This window comes from Talpa occidentalis, unplaced genomic scaffold, assembly GCF_014898055.3.
Source record: "Talpa occidentalis isolate TD23 unplaced genomic scaffold, MPIMG_talOcc4v2.1 talOcc4.4, whole genome shotgun sequence".
Taxonomy (NCBI): domain Eukaryota; kingdom Metazoa; phylum Chordata; class Mammalia; order Eulipotyphla; family Talpidae; genus Talpa; species Talpa occidentalis.
Window position 1 is genome coordinate 117,112,208 of NW_023604295.1, and position 16,286 is coordinate 117,128,493.

Consider the following 16,286-nt stretch of genomic DNA (forward strand, 5'->3'; position numbering starts at 1 on the left):
GAAGCTATTGGCAGCCACTGCAGCACGAGTTCGACCCCTGGCCAGGGAGCTGACCCACATGGCACAGCAGACCTCTCTGTCTCCCCCACTGCTCCCCTCAGCAGTATATTTCAGTCAATCCACCTGTCGGGCTCCCTACTCTCTCATGAATCCTCTCACCTCTCATCTCCCCATCCCCCACATCTCTGGCCTACACCCCAGCTCTTGTATGCATAAATAAATAAAACAAATAATAAATCCTTATAAATAAAAACAGTTAATTAAATGTTTAAACGCTTAAATTAAAAATCCTTTCAACTCTAAAATTTCTGTAGTGGCTTCTTGTAAAGGCAGGACAGGACACAGTGCAGGTTTTCTGATTCAGCAGACCGGGTAAAGGAGGAGTCAGAGTCCTCAGTGGTCTTGCAGGTCTTTTTATTGGGATTTACCCGGTACACAGCAGGTAAGGAAGCTGGGGGGCCAGCCCCCAGCAAGTCTTCATTCTATCTGGGCTCTCCGGTCTTGTCTCAACTTCTACTTCTCTTGCTTCTCTCTCGGCTTCTCTTTTGGCTTCTGCTGCCGCTGGCGTCCCTGTGACGCTGCCCTTAAAAAAAAAGCACAGTCTTAGCCCAGGTGAATCCCATCTACCTATGCCCACACCCTATTCCAGGTGCCCGCCATCAGGCATGCATTCAGGACCTCAAGGATCCATCATCTATCCTGATGGCGGGAGGGCAGAAAAGCCTGACATTTTTCCTTACCCTACACTTCTATTTCTAGCAATATGGCAGACTAGATGTACAAAAATTGCTTCCCAATACAAAAATTACATTAAAATACTAAATAAAATAAAATATCTTAAAAATTTTTGGTGAGCCACAGCAAATTGAAAGAGAATTCCTCTGAGGCCAAAAATGACCCCCCAAAATCCAAAGAGTTCTCAAAAAAGTCCTCAATTCAAAACTTTTCTGGGGTACCTTTCAACCTCTGGGACCCTAGCCATTCAAGTGTAACATGTCTCAACTGGAGGTAAGAAGAAAGGTCTGTACTGAAAGGGAAGTCAAATATGAGACCTTCAAACAAAGCAAGAACCCCAATGTCCATCACCACCAGAGTACCACTCAGTAGGGAAAATAACTATCAGAAGATTGGGATAGACGAGAACTTCCTCAAACTTATAAAGGACATACATGAAAACCTACAACTAACATTATGCTTAATGTTAGGACATTAGGGCCTCCCCCGGTGGCGCAGGTGGTTGAGCGCCACGCTGTGAAACTGTCCGCAGCTTCTGCAGCGCCAGTTGGATCCCGGCCGGCGAGGGTCCCACATGACACGACAGACCTCTCCTGTCTCGCCCACTGCTCCCCTCAGCAGTGTATTTCTTCAGTCTGCCTGTTCTGTTCCCTGCTCTGTCTCTGGTGAATCCTCTCACCCTCCCGCTGATCTGGCTTGTACCCTGGTTCTTGTATAAATCAATAAATCTTTAAAAAAAAATTAGGACATTAAATGTTTTCTCCCAGAGATCAAATATAGGGTAAGGATGCTCATTCTCAACACCATTATTTTACATTATACTGGCAGTCCTAGCAGGGCAATAAGCCAAGAGAAAGAGGGGGAGGAAACAGTGATATTGGCAAGATGGTGGAAATCCAGACCTTATTTCTCCACAGCCCAGCTCTCATTTATCCACAGAATCATTGATTTGGCAACCACATTAGAAATAAAAAACCATAATAAGAATTCCAGAATCCAGTTAAGAAGCTTAAGTATCTATCACATAAGCAAAACATGAGATCAGTCATACTGACGTAGATAAGAATTTCACTTTTTGGTTCTTCAAGAAAGAAAAAGGAAAAAGAAATGGAGTCCTATGAATTGCCTGAGAAAGAACTCAAAATAATCAAGAACTCAAAATAAAGAAATTCAATGAGTTACCAAAGAACACAGAAAACTAAACAAAATCAGGAAAGTGAGACATGAACAAGATGAGAATATCAACAAAGAGACAAACTATTCAAATGTACCAAATTGAAATCATAGAGCTAAAGAACATAACTGAATCTAAAAACTCACCAGAGGGATTCAACATCAGACTTGATCAAGCAGAAGAAACAGTCATTTGAAATTAGGAACTCAGAAGGAAAAAGAGTAAAGAAATCCTGGGCCTCCCTGGTGGTGCAGGCGGTTGAGCGCAGTGCTGTGAAGCTGTCGCAGCCTCTGCAGTGCCGGTTGGATCCCTGCCGGCCTCAGAGCAACCCACATGGCGCGCAGACCTCTCCTGTCTTGCCCACTGCTCCCCTCAGCGGTGTATTTCGTCAGTCTGCCTGTTCTGTACCCCGCTCTATCCCTGGTAAATCCTCTCACCCTCCTGCGCATCTGGCCTGTACCCCAGCTCTTGTATAAATAAAAAATAAATCTTAAAAAAAAAGAAAGAAAGAAAGAAAGAAAGCCTAAGGGGAAAGTAGGATACCAACAAGGGAACTAAGACACACATTATAGGAGTCCCAGGAGGAGGAGGAGGGAAGGGGAGAGGAAGAAAAAAAGAGGGAGGGGAGAGAGAGAGAAATTTATATAAAGAAACTATGCCAGAGCTACACTGGAGTTCAAATTCTGCTATTTTTTTTAATTAACTTACGGTAAGTTTGACAAGTATTATATTTTAGCCTCCCTAAGCCTTAGTTTCTTCTCCTGTAGAATGGATAAAATATAGCCCCTACTCCTGAACACTATTGTGAAGTTGAAAGATAAATCTCACATAAAAGAATAGTTCCTGGACATAAATGCTTGACAAATAGTCATAATTCTTTTTGTGTGTGAATAGATGATGAGGGTGAGATTTCTATCAACAGTTAGCTAGCAAAATACACTGTATGTTGCAGAGCTGTTTTACTTTCTCCCTCTGAGAGGAAGCCTCTTCTTTTGCCTCCTAGTCAGTCAGTATCTGGCAGTTTTGCCATCCCAAAGCCTCTCAGCACTTCAAGTAGGAAGGCAGTATAAAAACACTAAAGAAAGAATGGCTGAAAACTTCCCAAATCTTATGAAAGAAATGGATATGTAGACTCCCAAAACTTAGAGGATTCCAAATACTAAAAGGTAGAAAACTAAAAACTTTTCCTGTAAGATTGGGAAGAAGACAACAATGGCTATTTTTGCCACTTTTACTCAACATTGTACTGAAGGTCCTAGTCAGAGCAATCAGACAAGAAAAGTAAGTCATCCAGATTGGAAAGGACATAATTAAATTATCTGTCTGTGACACACAACCAGAAAGAGAAACTACCTTTTTGTATTTTAGAAATGGGTAAACTTACCTCAAAAATTTAGAAGAATAAATGCACAACAGGATCTCAGAAATGGAAAATGAAAGGGGAGGGGCGGGGAATCAAAATATTGAGAGACTTATCTTACCAAACAGTAGAATACGTAAGCCACTATATTAACTCAATTAGGCCTTGATATAGGAAAAGTATATCAGTAAAAATGAACATAAACTCCAAAGCCAAATCACAATAGTTTGAAATTTTTTAAATTATTCAATACAACATTGAAATCCAGGGGGAATATGTGTTAGTTCATAATTTGTGATTGTACAAGTGACTGCCTATGTGGGAGAGAAATGGGATTCCTGTCTCAAGCCATATTTACATATTCTAAGTGGCTTAAAATTTTTTAAATTAAAAAAAAATTAAAACTTGTATGGGGAGAAGGTCATGACCAAGAGAGCATGAAATGGACTTTGGGGGCTGTACCTTGGTTGGGGATACTTGGGTGTGTTCACTATGAAGTATCATGTAAAAGTATATTTACAAGATTTGGAATTTAAAATTGTGTGTATATATGTGTGTTATAGTTTTTTAAATGTTTACTTAAAATGGAAAAAAAATCTTGCAAAAAATCTAGATTATAATTATAGTCTAAGTGTGAGAAGACCTTCTTAACCCAGAAGCTGCAAATAAAGAATAAGTCACATTTGACTGAAAAAAAAATGTGAAACATTTGTATGGCAAATGGTATCACAAATAAAGCCAACATAAAATAGGTCAGCCAAAGATTTTTGTAGTATATATATATATCAGATACAAGTTCAACCATTTATAAATTAAAAAACTCTTATAATTTGACAAGAATGAGACAAATATTTCAATTCAAAAGTTGACCAAGGGGCAAACAATTTGGAGAGATGTAAACCCAAATGATTGATTAACATATAAAAAGAGGTTCAAATTCACTAGTAGTCAGAGGAAGATAAATTAAAATAACAATGAGATGTTTATCCATCAAACTACAGAAAATGCTAAAAGCACTAAAATAACTAGTGTTAGCACAGATGTAGGGGAAGGGGTGATAAGTTCATACATCACTGCTGAAGTGTGATGTGTCTGGCCTTTTTGGAAAGTTATCTGACAATTATAGATTTTAATTTAAAAATTTTAAAAACCTAACCCCTCAACCCTACAAGAAATTCTCCTCATGAGGATCAGATCAGCCCGAGGAAATATAATCACCAGTGTGAAGGACACATTTAGAAATGCTTACTGCCACATGTTCATAATGGGGAGAAAAATCTGGAAAGAAAATGAAGGGTGGGTATTCTCTCTCACAAGGGAATAATATGCAGTCACTAAAAAGAATGAAAAGGAGTATACCAGCATTTTCCTACCTTTTCTTGATTATCATTTCCTTTTGGGGTCTTTTTCCTTAATTGTTCTGTCATAAAATGTTAATATCACAGATAGACAGTTTGTTTATTTATTGTATGTGTATCAGTGCTTTATATATTAAAAGAGTACAGTTTTTTTCTACCACACTTCAAGAAGCACCCCCTGTTGTGGTTTTCAGCCCTGTTAAGGGATCAGGACTGAGTACACTCATTGACCTGGGGAGATTTTTCACAAGATAGTTTCTAGAAATTCCAATAAGAAAAGTACATATTATATGATTCCAATTGTTTAATATTAATCATTATAACTATATATGTACTTGTATATGTGTATGTGTGTGGTGTACATACACGTATGACAGTATGAGTAGGAAAAAAATATAGAAGGATATTGTCCAAAAGGATCACCTGGGTTTGGGAAGACCTGATGTGAGTGGGGCAGAGTAGGGGAACAGGGTCAAGCAAAAGAAAAAATGGGGAGATACTTCACTCACTAAAAATTGTGAAGTATGGAACAGGAAAAAGTGATCAAAAGTACAAACTTCCACTCATAAGTGTGTGCTAGAGGGGTAACATACAGCAAGGTGACTAAAGTTAACAGCACTTTATTGAGTATTTGAAAGTTGCTAAAAGTGTGGATTTAGAATTCTCAACACAAGAAAAATAAATAAATTTGTAACTATGTGTGGTGATGATTGTTAATTAAACTTAATGTGCTCATCATTTTGCAATATACAGATAAATCATTATGTCACATGCCTAAAACTAATACAATGTTATATGGCAATTATATGTCAATATAAATAAAATTAAAAGTACAATATAATCACATTTATATAAGTGTAGATACGTTAAAAAAAAAAAGAAAAAAAAAAGAAAAAAAAAAAAAGAGCTTTGCTTTGCTTTGCTTCCAGACTTCTAGTCTCATGGGAATGGATGGGAAGCAGGGACTGGAGGGTCTGTGTCTCCTGCAGTTCCAGGACAGCAGCAGAGTGTAAATAGTCCAATCTACTCAGTTTTCAATTAAGAGAAGAAAATATTCTTTCAGCATTTTTGGACTCTTCCAAAATCTTTCTGATGCACAGGATTTCCTCCTTACTATCTGAAAATAGAGTGTTTCTGTGAAATCTTTCTGAAACTAAAATCACACACGTCAAAGAAGACCTTACCATACGTTTATATGGAAGAAATTTTGAGCATCCGCAGACCTAAATCATACCAAATAACACATAAAAACTTCAAATAGCATAATAGATAGTAAAAGCAGAAATGATATGACACATGCATGGCCTATAAAAATGTAGTTCCTAGGGAAGAGGCTTGATGGGGCCACTCTCACTCCTGGGATGCATGCTCCCTCTAGACCAGCTGCTGCAAAACCAAGGTTTCTGGCACAAAAGCAAAAATGTCCTGATATCCTTCAGTTAACGGAAACAATCACTACAGCAGGTCTCTGAAAAGTGAAGTGGCACAATGCACAATTCCAGAAAGCGATGGATACCTGTATCCAATTCAACTGAAAACTGAGAAACTCAAATCTGAGAGGGACTAACCTGTCTTACGAAGGAAAGGAGAGGCTCATACCCTTTCCAGCTCACCCTCAAATGATCTTTAGTTGCAGACTGTGAAAACACAAGCAACCATGTGGCTGCTGCTGGTGAAGCTCAGGTAAGGATTAGCCTCTTGAAGAGGGTGGACACCTACCAAGCCCTCCTCTAAGAGAACATTTGGCACTTTCTGCCCATCGCATCACCTGCCTTAGACTCAACATTGACGTTTCCCTGGTGGCTATCTCTCGGGTTCATACCTATGGGCATTGAACACAGAAAACTTTCATATTTGGGTGACATTAATTTAAGTTCATGAGCATTGTTGAGTTCCTAGCACTCTCCTATAGGCCATCCAGCATAATAGACCCATTGATGCTGCCTGCATAGAGGTGTCAGATGGGATAATAACCTCTGAATTCCAAGTAGGATAGAATGGGTGTGGAGTGGATCTGGATGAAAGAACTTCCGAGTAGCAGGTCTGACTCTTGCCAAGGTGGGGCTGGAGTATCTCAGAGCCTGTCTCATCCCCAGTGGAAGAAACTTGCAGACGGAAGCAGGCCAGCAAACTGACCACAGCCATGGAGTTCACATGGGCCCCCAGGGCCCCAAAGCTCCCTAGACACCAGCTGGAGAGCCACAGCCTAGAATCTTCCTTAGATCTGGGGCAGGATTTCAATAATTCTCTAGTGCCAATGCTGATATAGGGGAGAACTGATACCACGCTATTTGAGAATATAAAACAACTAAGAAAGAAACAACTAGAGAATAATTTGAAACAGAATTAAATGCCAAAATGAGTGATATAGACAGTATGTGTGCCTGTGGGGCAGAGGACAGACCAGTAGATGCCAACTTGTTCCAGGAGGTTACAAATCAACTCAAGGTGTCTATTTCTTGCCTTACGAATGAGCCTTGATTATGGAATTTCTGAGGTCATTAGCAACAACATTCTTAAAAGAACATTTTGAGGCAATTTTTTTGCCAGGCTCATGTTTTTTACTAAGCTCTCCCTAGTGGTCCCTGTGGCCAGAGATTCTTTTGTAAAATTCCCATGGCTTCTTCCCAAGGGAGTTCCTTTTCCCTTTCTTAGAAAGTGGACTTGGTTGATTTGACTTGATCGCAGCCAGCTGTCTGGTGGAGGAGGAAGGACTCTCCTCCTGAGGTCCTAACCCTGGTGAGTAGCTGTTGCTCAGGGCCCCAGGTGGATAGGCACTGACAATGAACACAAAAGATGAATCAGACTCAACTTAGTCCAGACTGGCAGGCCTGAAGCATTTCCTCCCTCCAACAGCATAATTTAGAAGCCACAGTTTAACATCAACATCTGGAATGTCAGATGCTCTTGAAATAGATAACTTCTGTCAGGGAACACTCCTCTCTCTTTTAACATCTTCTTTTAAATTAAAACAATTTAAGAATGCACTGCAAATTTAGTAATCCTTTTTCTTAGAAGGAAGATGACTCAGAAGGGAGAAGTTGAGGAAACCCAAAGAATATGCCCAAAGTATTTTCAGTCTAGAATTTTCAATCTAGACCTCATCACTTTAGCATTTTCTGAATGCAAGGAAGCTATTTCTGAGTATAGATATGTATATGGGCATAACCATGTTGAATTTTGAATATATTCATCTGGTGTGTATAATACATAAATATGGAATTACATATATTGGGTGGATAGTCAGATAGGAATGGATGCATTTGGTTCCCCCTCTCTAAGAACCGCAAGACTTTGAGCTCAGCCTCCAGCCAGCAAGGCCACAAAACTCTACATCCACCTGTGTGACAGCAGGATGCCCTTTTGCTTGCAACCATGGCCATCATTCCTGCTTCCTCTCCCATTACCACTTCTGTCCACCACTCTGAGGCCCAACAGAAGAAATCTTCTAAGATATTATAATTCTTTCAACCCTTGGGACAGTCAGGTCTTTCCCTTCATGTCTGCATTCCCTTTGAGGACTTAAGAAAATTCTCCAAGAATTCAGCTAGCATTATTCTGACTCCAATACAGCCAATAAGTCCTACCCATGTCCTTCAGAGCTCTACAAAGTTTCCATCCCATATTTCCCAGTCATTTTTTTAGTTTTCTACTTTCTCCCCCACTGAAGCCCAGGAAGACCATGGTTTCTCCCATCTGCTTAGAAGTTGTAAATCTGGGACACCCCCACATCCTGCCCACCCCAAGGCCATACCAACAACACTTGGAAGTCTCCCAGCAGTCTGGGCCCTAGGAACACTTATGAAAGCTGAACTCCTGGGAACCTGAGTTAACGCCCCAGATTTCCTGAAGAATGTATGCAGAACTTCTCTATGACCAAAGCTACATGTTATACACACAAAAACATACACAGGACACAGCGTGCAAGTTTATTCATTCATCAAATACCCACTAAAGGCTTACTAGTGCAAGATCTACAAAAATAAAGTAGAAATGCTGACATACCCATATAAAAAAGATAAATAAAGAAATTTTAACAAAGGCACTATCAAGGAAACACTCAAAACCACCCCCATTTCCCAACATGTAGTAGGGTCCTTCAGCTCTGAATTCATAGAAGTCCCTATTAACCCACCCACCTCCCCTTCCAGCTCATCCTACCTCCAACACTTGTCCAAGAACTTGCCTCGTTATCCCCTGTAGCAGAGCTCTGCCTAGTTAGCTGTCTGCCCATCCCAACAATTTAAGCTAGCCTCCTTTCCAGGGGAAATGGCATTTTCATGACACTCCAGAGGGACTTAGGAGTCTCTGACATAAAGTTATCTCAGGAAGCTCTCTCTTCTCCAGCCAGACAAGCTCTGTGTTTTTCCTCACTGCTACAGGTGCCAGCCCTCTGTCCATGCTTTCTCTCCTCCTACCAGCCCTGCCACTCATACCTTGGCTTGATGCTGCCCTCCCAAATACCAGCTTTCAAATAAGATGTAGAACCTCTACCCTTTCTTGTCATCCTTGAATTTGAATACTTAAAGACCCATGCTAATCATTCCCAGGAAGCAGAGAGTAGCAAAAGTCACAATGAAATGTGTTAGTGGGGAGTTCCTAAAGATTCCAGAAACTTACACTGTTCTCATGCCTCGGATCATCACTGGTAAACTTCACTTCAACATGAAGACCCAAGAACTCCTCCTGGCCCGGAGCTGTGATTTGTTTGGTTTTGCTGTTCTATGCTAATTTTTTAATTAGTTGCCATTACAAATTGAGAGATTTCAAATTGAAATCCAAATTGGAATCTCCTCTTGAAAAATTGGAGGTTCTGCCTGCCCTGAGCCCATATTGCCATGCAGCAATAACTGGCAGAAGAGCCTCTCCTGTTTTGAAATGAAGCATGTCACATTCATATCGCACCAGCTCTAAGTCTGCCACTGTCTGCCCAGCCTACTCTACCCTTTTAGGTTCTCTTCCCAGGTCCTACAGAACATGTGAACTTAAACAAAACTCCTGTCCTGGAGTTTTGGTGCAGACTCCCAACTCCTACTCATGAGCGACTGATCTAGAATAAACAGGGCTTTCCAGCTTGAGAGAAGAGGCCAATGCATGGGAGCAGGACAGACATGAGTAAGAATGTCTAAACAATTAAAGAGGCCTGCAAAGGGGTAGGATGTCTTGGGAGAGAGTGAGTTCTTTTCTCTTTTCTCAGTGGAGATTTCCAAGCTTGGGTAAGGTAAAAAGTTCCTTCCAGGGCCTCCTTAGTGGCCTAGGGGTCAAGTCTCAGTGCTATCACCATGACAGCCCACCATGAAGGCCTGAGTTTGATCCAATCTCTGGGCAGTGAGCTAACCCACATAAGGCACAGCAGACCTCTCCTGTCTCACCTACTATTCCCCTTAGCAGTGTATTTCAGTAAATCTGCCTGCTCTGCTCCCCACTCTGTCTCTGGTAAATCCTCTCACACCCTTCCCCCCTCCCTGCACCTCTGGCTTACACCCCAGTTCTTCTATACAAAAATAAAATAAATAAAAATAAAGTCCCTTTTGACAATGCTATAAGACAATTACTCCCGGAAATCACTGAAGACTTCACTAGAAGATCCCACATAGTGGGAAGAACCCCCTCTGGGGCTACAAGAGCAGATAATAATTTCTATTTGATTGTAGGAAAGATTAAGAAAGAGTTTGATTTAACTTCATTTTCACATTCGACATGCTTCCCTAACTCACTCTGATGCCAAGTCAAAGCTGCACAGAGGGGCTGGTGAGAGGGGGGTCGTGGGGAGGGGGGGCAGGGGGGGTGCGGAGGCTGACCTGCTCAGGCTGTGGCAGAAGACCAGTGCTCTCCCCCAGCCTCACCAGGACAGCAAATGACAGTTACCTCCCTTCCTCCCCCAGAGGGCAACTCCCTCCCTGCTGCAACTGCAGAACGAAGGCACCCTTTGCAAACAGCAGAATCAAAGTGGAAAAAATTATAAGGCAACTTTTCTGGTTTCAACTTGTCCCCTACAGAAAGGAAATAGATTTTAATATAAGATCTAAGAAGCAACATGTTTAATAAACTGCAAAAAATGTACTTTTGGCTGAATGCTAGTATGATGAGCTTTGGGATAAGAGAAGATTTTTCTTTTTCTTTTTTTTTTTTTTAAACAAAGTTAGACATGAGTCCAAAAGGGGGCTGGAATCCACTTTCCACCATCCCAATGAAATGTTCTCTAAGCAGTTGGGAGCAATCACCCTAACCCCATCACAGATACCATGCAAACGGCAAGATGAAAGGCTTTCCCTGCTTCCTATTCACCCAAATGGAAAAGTTTATTGCAAAGGCTCTTTGTGCAAGCCAAGCAATATATAGCTCCTTGTGATGGACCATCACTTAGACACTGACAAATCCCATTCCCCAAGTTGTGGGGCCTCTAGCTGACTGTGCAGGGAGGCAGCCCCAGAGGTCAGGAATGGGAATATTTCATTGTGTCCTCCCCTATCCCAAGTGAAGGAATATTTCATTCTCATTCCCCTTAGCTCAGTTGGAATCTGAAGTCTAGACAGTTTTCAGATAACAACCATTAGAGACAGCAAAGGGGATTGCATACGCTTCCCAAAGATAAGCGGATGCTGGACTTCTCTCATAAGTTTTCTGAAAAGCTCTCAGAAGGCCCCTCTGATGAGCAACTGAGGGAAGAGGGTTTGGCAGTACATTCCCACATGCTGGGACACATTTTACTCATCCCTCACCCAGTTTGTAAAGGCGTGGGAGAAAGAAATTGTCCTCCCCCCAAAACTTGTCCAGAAATAAATGCAAATACAATCCCTGGGAAAGTAGAGGCATGTATGCCACTGTCCACCTCATTAATTCTTTCATTTAGCAAATATTTATCAGGTGTCTATCACTCCTCGGGCATTCATTGCATGCAGAAGATACAGCTATGAATAAACTTGATAAAGACCCTTTCCTTGTGAAATTGAAATTCCTGCTTTCAAGTCTGGCAAATCTTCAGAGAAGGACAATGTCTATGGTGGGCCAACTTGGAATTAAACTGCGAGATGTTATGTACTATACTCTCCTCAAGCAACCAAATTTACTACTCTTTTTCTTAAGTCTGTTGCTCAGTATCAGTAACTGAGCATCTCCATTCCAAAGAGTAAAGGTGTTCCACTCCACTAAGTTACGGGCACTGCAATGGCAGAGACTACAAAAATAAATAAATAGATAAATAAATAAAGTTTTAGGCAAAAATTGTGGCACACATAATTGAACAGTTAAGGGTTGTGGGCTTCATTCTCCAGACATCCTCAGGACCAAGCATGGTTCTAGGCATGAAATGGATGCTCAATAAATATTTGTATAGTTGTTGATTAAACAAGGAAACTTACAAACAAAAGAAGGGGCATGCCTGTCTGCTCAAGGGCTGCTGTAAATGTAAATGTTCTCCTCCTGCCTCTAAGGAGAGGAGCTCTGAGCTCCTCTTTTCAAGACTTGACTAATTTGGATAAGATGCTCACTTTGTGTAAGATCAACTTCTGAAAAAGCAACAGCAGTTTGACCAGTTTAGATCAGACTCCAAGACAGCTTTTAAGATGGGTACATTGCCACCACTTTTCTCACACAAGAAACTAGAAGTTCTATCAAGCCACTAATCTGATACCAGAGACCAGTTCTAAAAATTCCCTGGGTCAGCAGCAAGGGCATATAAATCCTTGGGAAAAGGAAAGAACAGCTTATTATTGTTGTGTCTTTCTTTCTTGAAGCTGGAAAGAATTCTGTGCCTTGATCCCAGTGCTTCTGTGCCTCTGATGAAAAGACTCAACCCTGAATCCCAGAGTGATCGCCTGGAGCAAAGGCTTGAGTAAAATTCCATCACTTCTCTTGCCAAGATGTGGCTTTTTGAGCCTGGGCTGTTGATGAAAATGTCAACAACGCTTGCATCAAGAGGAAAATGCTCATTCCACTGGCAAAGAGCATCCAACATTCCAATAGATCAATAGTGGTCTGATGTACACTTTGCTGGGTAGACAGCAAGAATACACTTCCTTCTAGTATGGATACTGGTATGCCTGCCTCAAAGAGGCTGAGTGAGGTGTGGAAGTTGAGGCCGGTGTACTCTTTCTCCCATATTGATGCCCAGAGGAGGCAGTTGGTCTCCATACCATATTGAGCATCTCCTACAGCAATGAAATTTAGGATCCATATTTGGAATCTGGCCACCCTCCAAGATCTCACCACACACTTGCAAATTACACATGGCTCCAAAGAACAACCAACTGGACTGTAAACCAACATTCTTTGGCAGACAAATCCAAATGCCAAATGATGGCATAGTTAACTAGAAGAAGGTGAAGGTTCTTATGGGCATAGCTAACCCTAAGCTTAAGACTCACAGGTTAAAATGTAAATGAATTATTTGGGGTTTAAGGACCTGATTGCCAAATCTTGGTTAGGAATGAGTTCACAAGAGTAGGATGATGAATGTGCTGGAATAGCTGGGGGAGAACCAGGCTTGTTTGTCTCAACTAAGTGTCCTCTTGTTTATTCACATTCCTAACAAAGGAGGAAAAAAGTTTGTTTTTGTTTTTGTTTTTAAGATTTATTTATTTATTTATACAAGAACTGGGGTACAGGCCAAATGCGCGGGAGGGTGAGAGGATTCACCAGAGACAGAGTGGGGAACAGAACAGGCAGACTGACAAAATACACTAATGAGGGGAGCAGCGGGCGAGACAGGAGAGGTCTGCCATGCCATATGGGACCCTCGCCAGCTGGTCAGGATCGAACTGGCGCTGCAGAGACTGTGGACAGCTTCACAGCACGGCGCTCAACCTCCTGTGCCACCAGGGGAGGCCCAGGAAAAAAGTTTGTAGCAGTGATACAATAACTAGCATTGCAGTGATTCCAGAAAAGGAGCAGACATTTGTTAAAGAAACTAGCTGTGTGTTTTTGCACAGAATCATAGAATTATCTAGCTGGATGGTTTCCAAACTACGCTGAGAATCCCTGAGAGACCTTGACTGGGTAGCACTACCCACATCTGGTGAATATAATGGGACCTCAGTAAGATTTTGTTTGAAGAAGTGATTTTGCTGCTTACATCAGGTGGGCTTCATTTAATGGCAGACAATTAATCAAAAAAAGAATTTAAGCAAAAATTGTGGCACATATAATTGAACAATTGAGGGTTGCAGGCTTCAACTACAGGCAAACATAGTGGCCTAAATAACATTAGGGCTGATTCACTGTTTCTTACTCTGCTTCCATTTACACTGCTTCAACCCTTCCCAGGCAATGGCAAGATGACTGCCGAGTAGATTCAGTCTCCACTCTATCATCTCAGGAGCACAGTGGTTCTCTTCCGCAGTAGTTCTCTACCAGTTAGGGTCACATTAGTCTTCCAAGTGAAAGAAAACTCAAAATGACAATTATTTCAATTAGTTAGAAGTTCATTCTCTCTAATATATAAAGTCCAGAGGCAAGCAGTCTTAAATAAGCTTCTTAATTATCAGGAATCCAAGCATCTTTTTCGCTGCTTTGCTATCTGCCACAGGTGGCTTCCAACTCATTGTCCCATGTGGCTGCTTGAGCCCCAGCCAATTTGTCCATAGTCCAAATAGCATGAAAGAAGAAGAAAGAAAAATGGCTTGCCCCCTTCCTTTAAGGACCTTTTAGAGAAGTAATATATGATACTTCCCCTTATACCCCACTGGCCAGATTTAATCATATATATATACATACCAAGCTCTAAGTAATGCTGGAATATAAGCTTTATTCCTTGTATTTATGAGCCCAGCTAAAAATTAGGAGTTCCACTACTACTGAAGATGGAGAAAATGAATATTGGTGGAATAATAATAGTGACTGCCCAGTCAGGACTAATAATTCCAACAGAAGAATATGAGTATCATAGGCTGGACGTTAGTCATATACCCATCCCTGAACAGCAAAGTGGAGGAAATACACTGATCTGATTTTCATGACTATGCCTGACCCAAAAGAGAAAGAAAGCACCCCCACCTGAGATACAGTTACCAGGCAGTATGGAACTGAAAGAACAGACAGTAAGGATGAAGTAGGCAGAGGCAGAGGAAGGAGAGACTGCATTATGCCCAATACTGAGTGGGCACTTGGTGTATCAGGTGTCATTTAATCCAGACCTGGTGATAACCCTGTCATACAGACAAGGAAAATAAAGACTTTGAAGAGTTAATAACTTATCCAAGGTCACAGCTGTTCAATCTAAAAGAAATATACAAACCCACATCTACTTGATGCCAAACCCCAGGCTATTTCTACCTCATCATATTGCTCTGTTTGGCTTCCACAGGAAAGTCAGGGCTAATGACTTTGCGAGGACTCTGTGATAAGGACTGTGAAAGGACTCTATGAATAATTAAGTTCTGCATAAACATAAAAGGATATTATGGTAAGAAAACCCACCGGACTATTAACATTTTCTCAGTGTGCTAGAAACTGGCTGTATTAAATCATGCTGCCTGCAGTGAGGAGACTGGACTTGACTTTGCTTTTGGTGTTCCAAGGATCCAACTCCTGGGTGCAACTTTACCTGAAGGCCAGATGTGTGAAAAGCCATGTATGCAGCACCTTCGCTTTCAATTCTTGCTTACTTAGTACAGGTTCACAGGCACTTGAATCTGGGAGGTTGGCCTTACCCAGTCACCAATTTCATTCTGACCATGACTTCATTGAGGCTCCAAACCAGCAAGGACTGGGCAAGTTCATCTTGGTGCCTAGGGCCTGACCTGATATGAGCACTGGGTATCTGTGCTCCACTGGACTAGAAACCTTTTCCAATTCCCAGTGTGCATCCAGAGCACACAACAAAGCTTTGGCCTGCATTTCCTGCTTTAAGCCCCAATACCCCTCACCAGAACCTAAGTCCTGCCTTGAACTCCTGCAGCAAAGAAGCTCAGGCATTAGTTAAGCTAGATGGGTCCATGGGTCCACAGAGTCTCCAAAAGCAACATGCCTTCTTTTTTATTTTTTTTAAGCAATTATAAATAATTTTATTTTTTATTTTTAATTTTATTTTATATATTTTTACATCATTTTTCTTTTTGTACAATGTATGCATTTTCATCTTGGTTATAATCCCGTGAAATTCCCACCACCCATTCACCCGTGAACTATCACCATGGTCCCTTGTGCTCTTCCCACCCCACCCTTGTTTTGATCCTACTCCCTTCTCCACCCCCACCCCCCACAGATTGTCTCTGCTTTATAGTTGCCTATTGATTTTTATTTTTACTTTATTATAGTTAGTTTTTTTTCCTGGTCCCTTATTTGGATCCTCTACATTCCCGCTATAAGTAAGACATGCCTTCTTGTGGCATTTTTCAAAGATAAGTGGAGGAGCTGTGTTGGATGCAAGAGTGAAACAGAGCAACCAGCACAATGTCTGGAAACCCCAGTCCTCAAGCTTTGAATGTAGTCAGATTAGGGTTCTGAGCTTCACAGTGCCTAAGCTTTGTGATCATATTTTATTTTGTCAGTATCTCATTGTATCTGACTTTCATTTGAGTTACCTATATAACTCACAGTAATGAAGCTATATTGTTTCTATATTATTACTTCTCATTATCTAATAGTTGAGGACACAGATCAGAATAGTTCATTGTTAAGTAATTCACCCTCAGTCACAAAGTTCACAAGTGATAGGATT

General features: G+C 41.2%; 1 protein-coding gene across 4 annotated transcripts in view; it reads right to left on the reverse strand.

Annotated features, from left to right (window-relative positions):
- Positions 1 to 281: 281 nt before the first annotated feature.
- LOC129146778 (uncharacterized) overlaps positions 282 to 16,286 on the reverse strand; it is a 79,739-nt gene continuing 63,734 nt past the window's right edge. For all 4 annotated transcript variants that reach the window (XR_008553981.1, XM_054700915.1, XM_054700913.1 and 1 more), the window contains one exon: positions 282 to 583. Coding sequence is in view for 2 of the 4 variants with exons in the window: in XM_054700913.1 (XP_054556888.1) it covers positions 507 to 583 (77 nt within the window). In the remaining 2 variants the exon portion in view is untranslated. The remainder of the gene's footprint in view (positions 584 to 16,286) is intronic.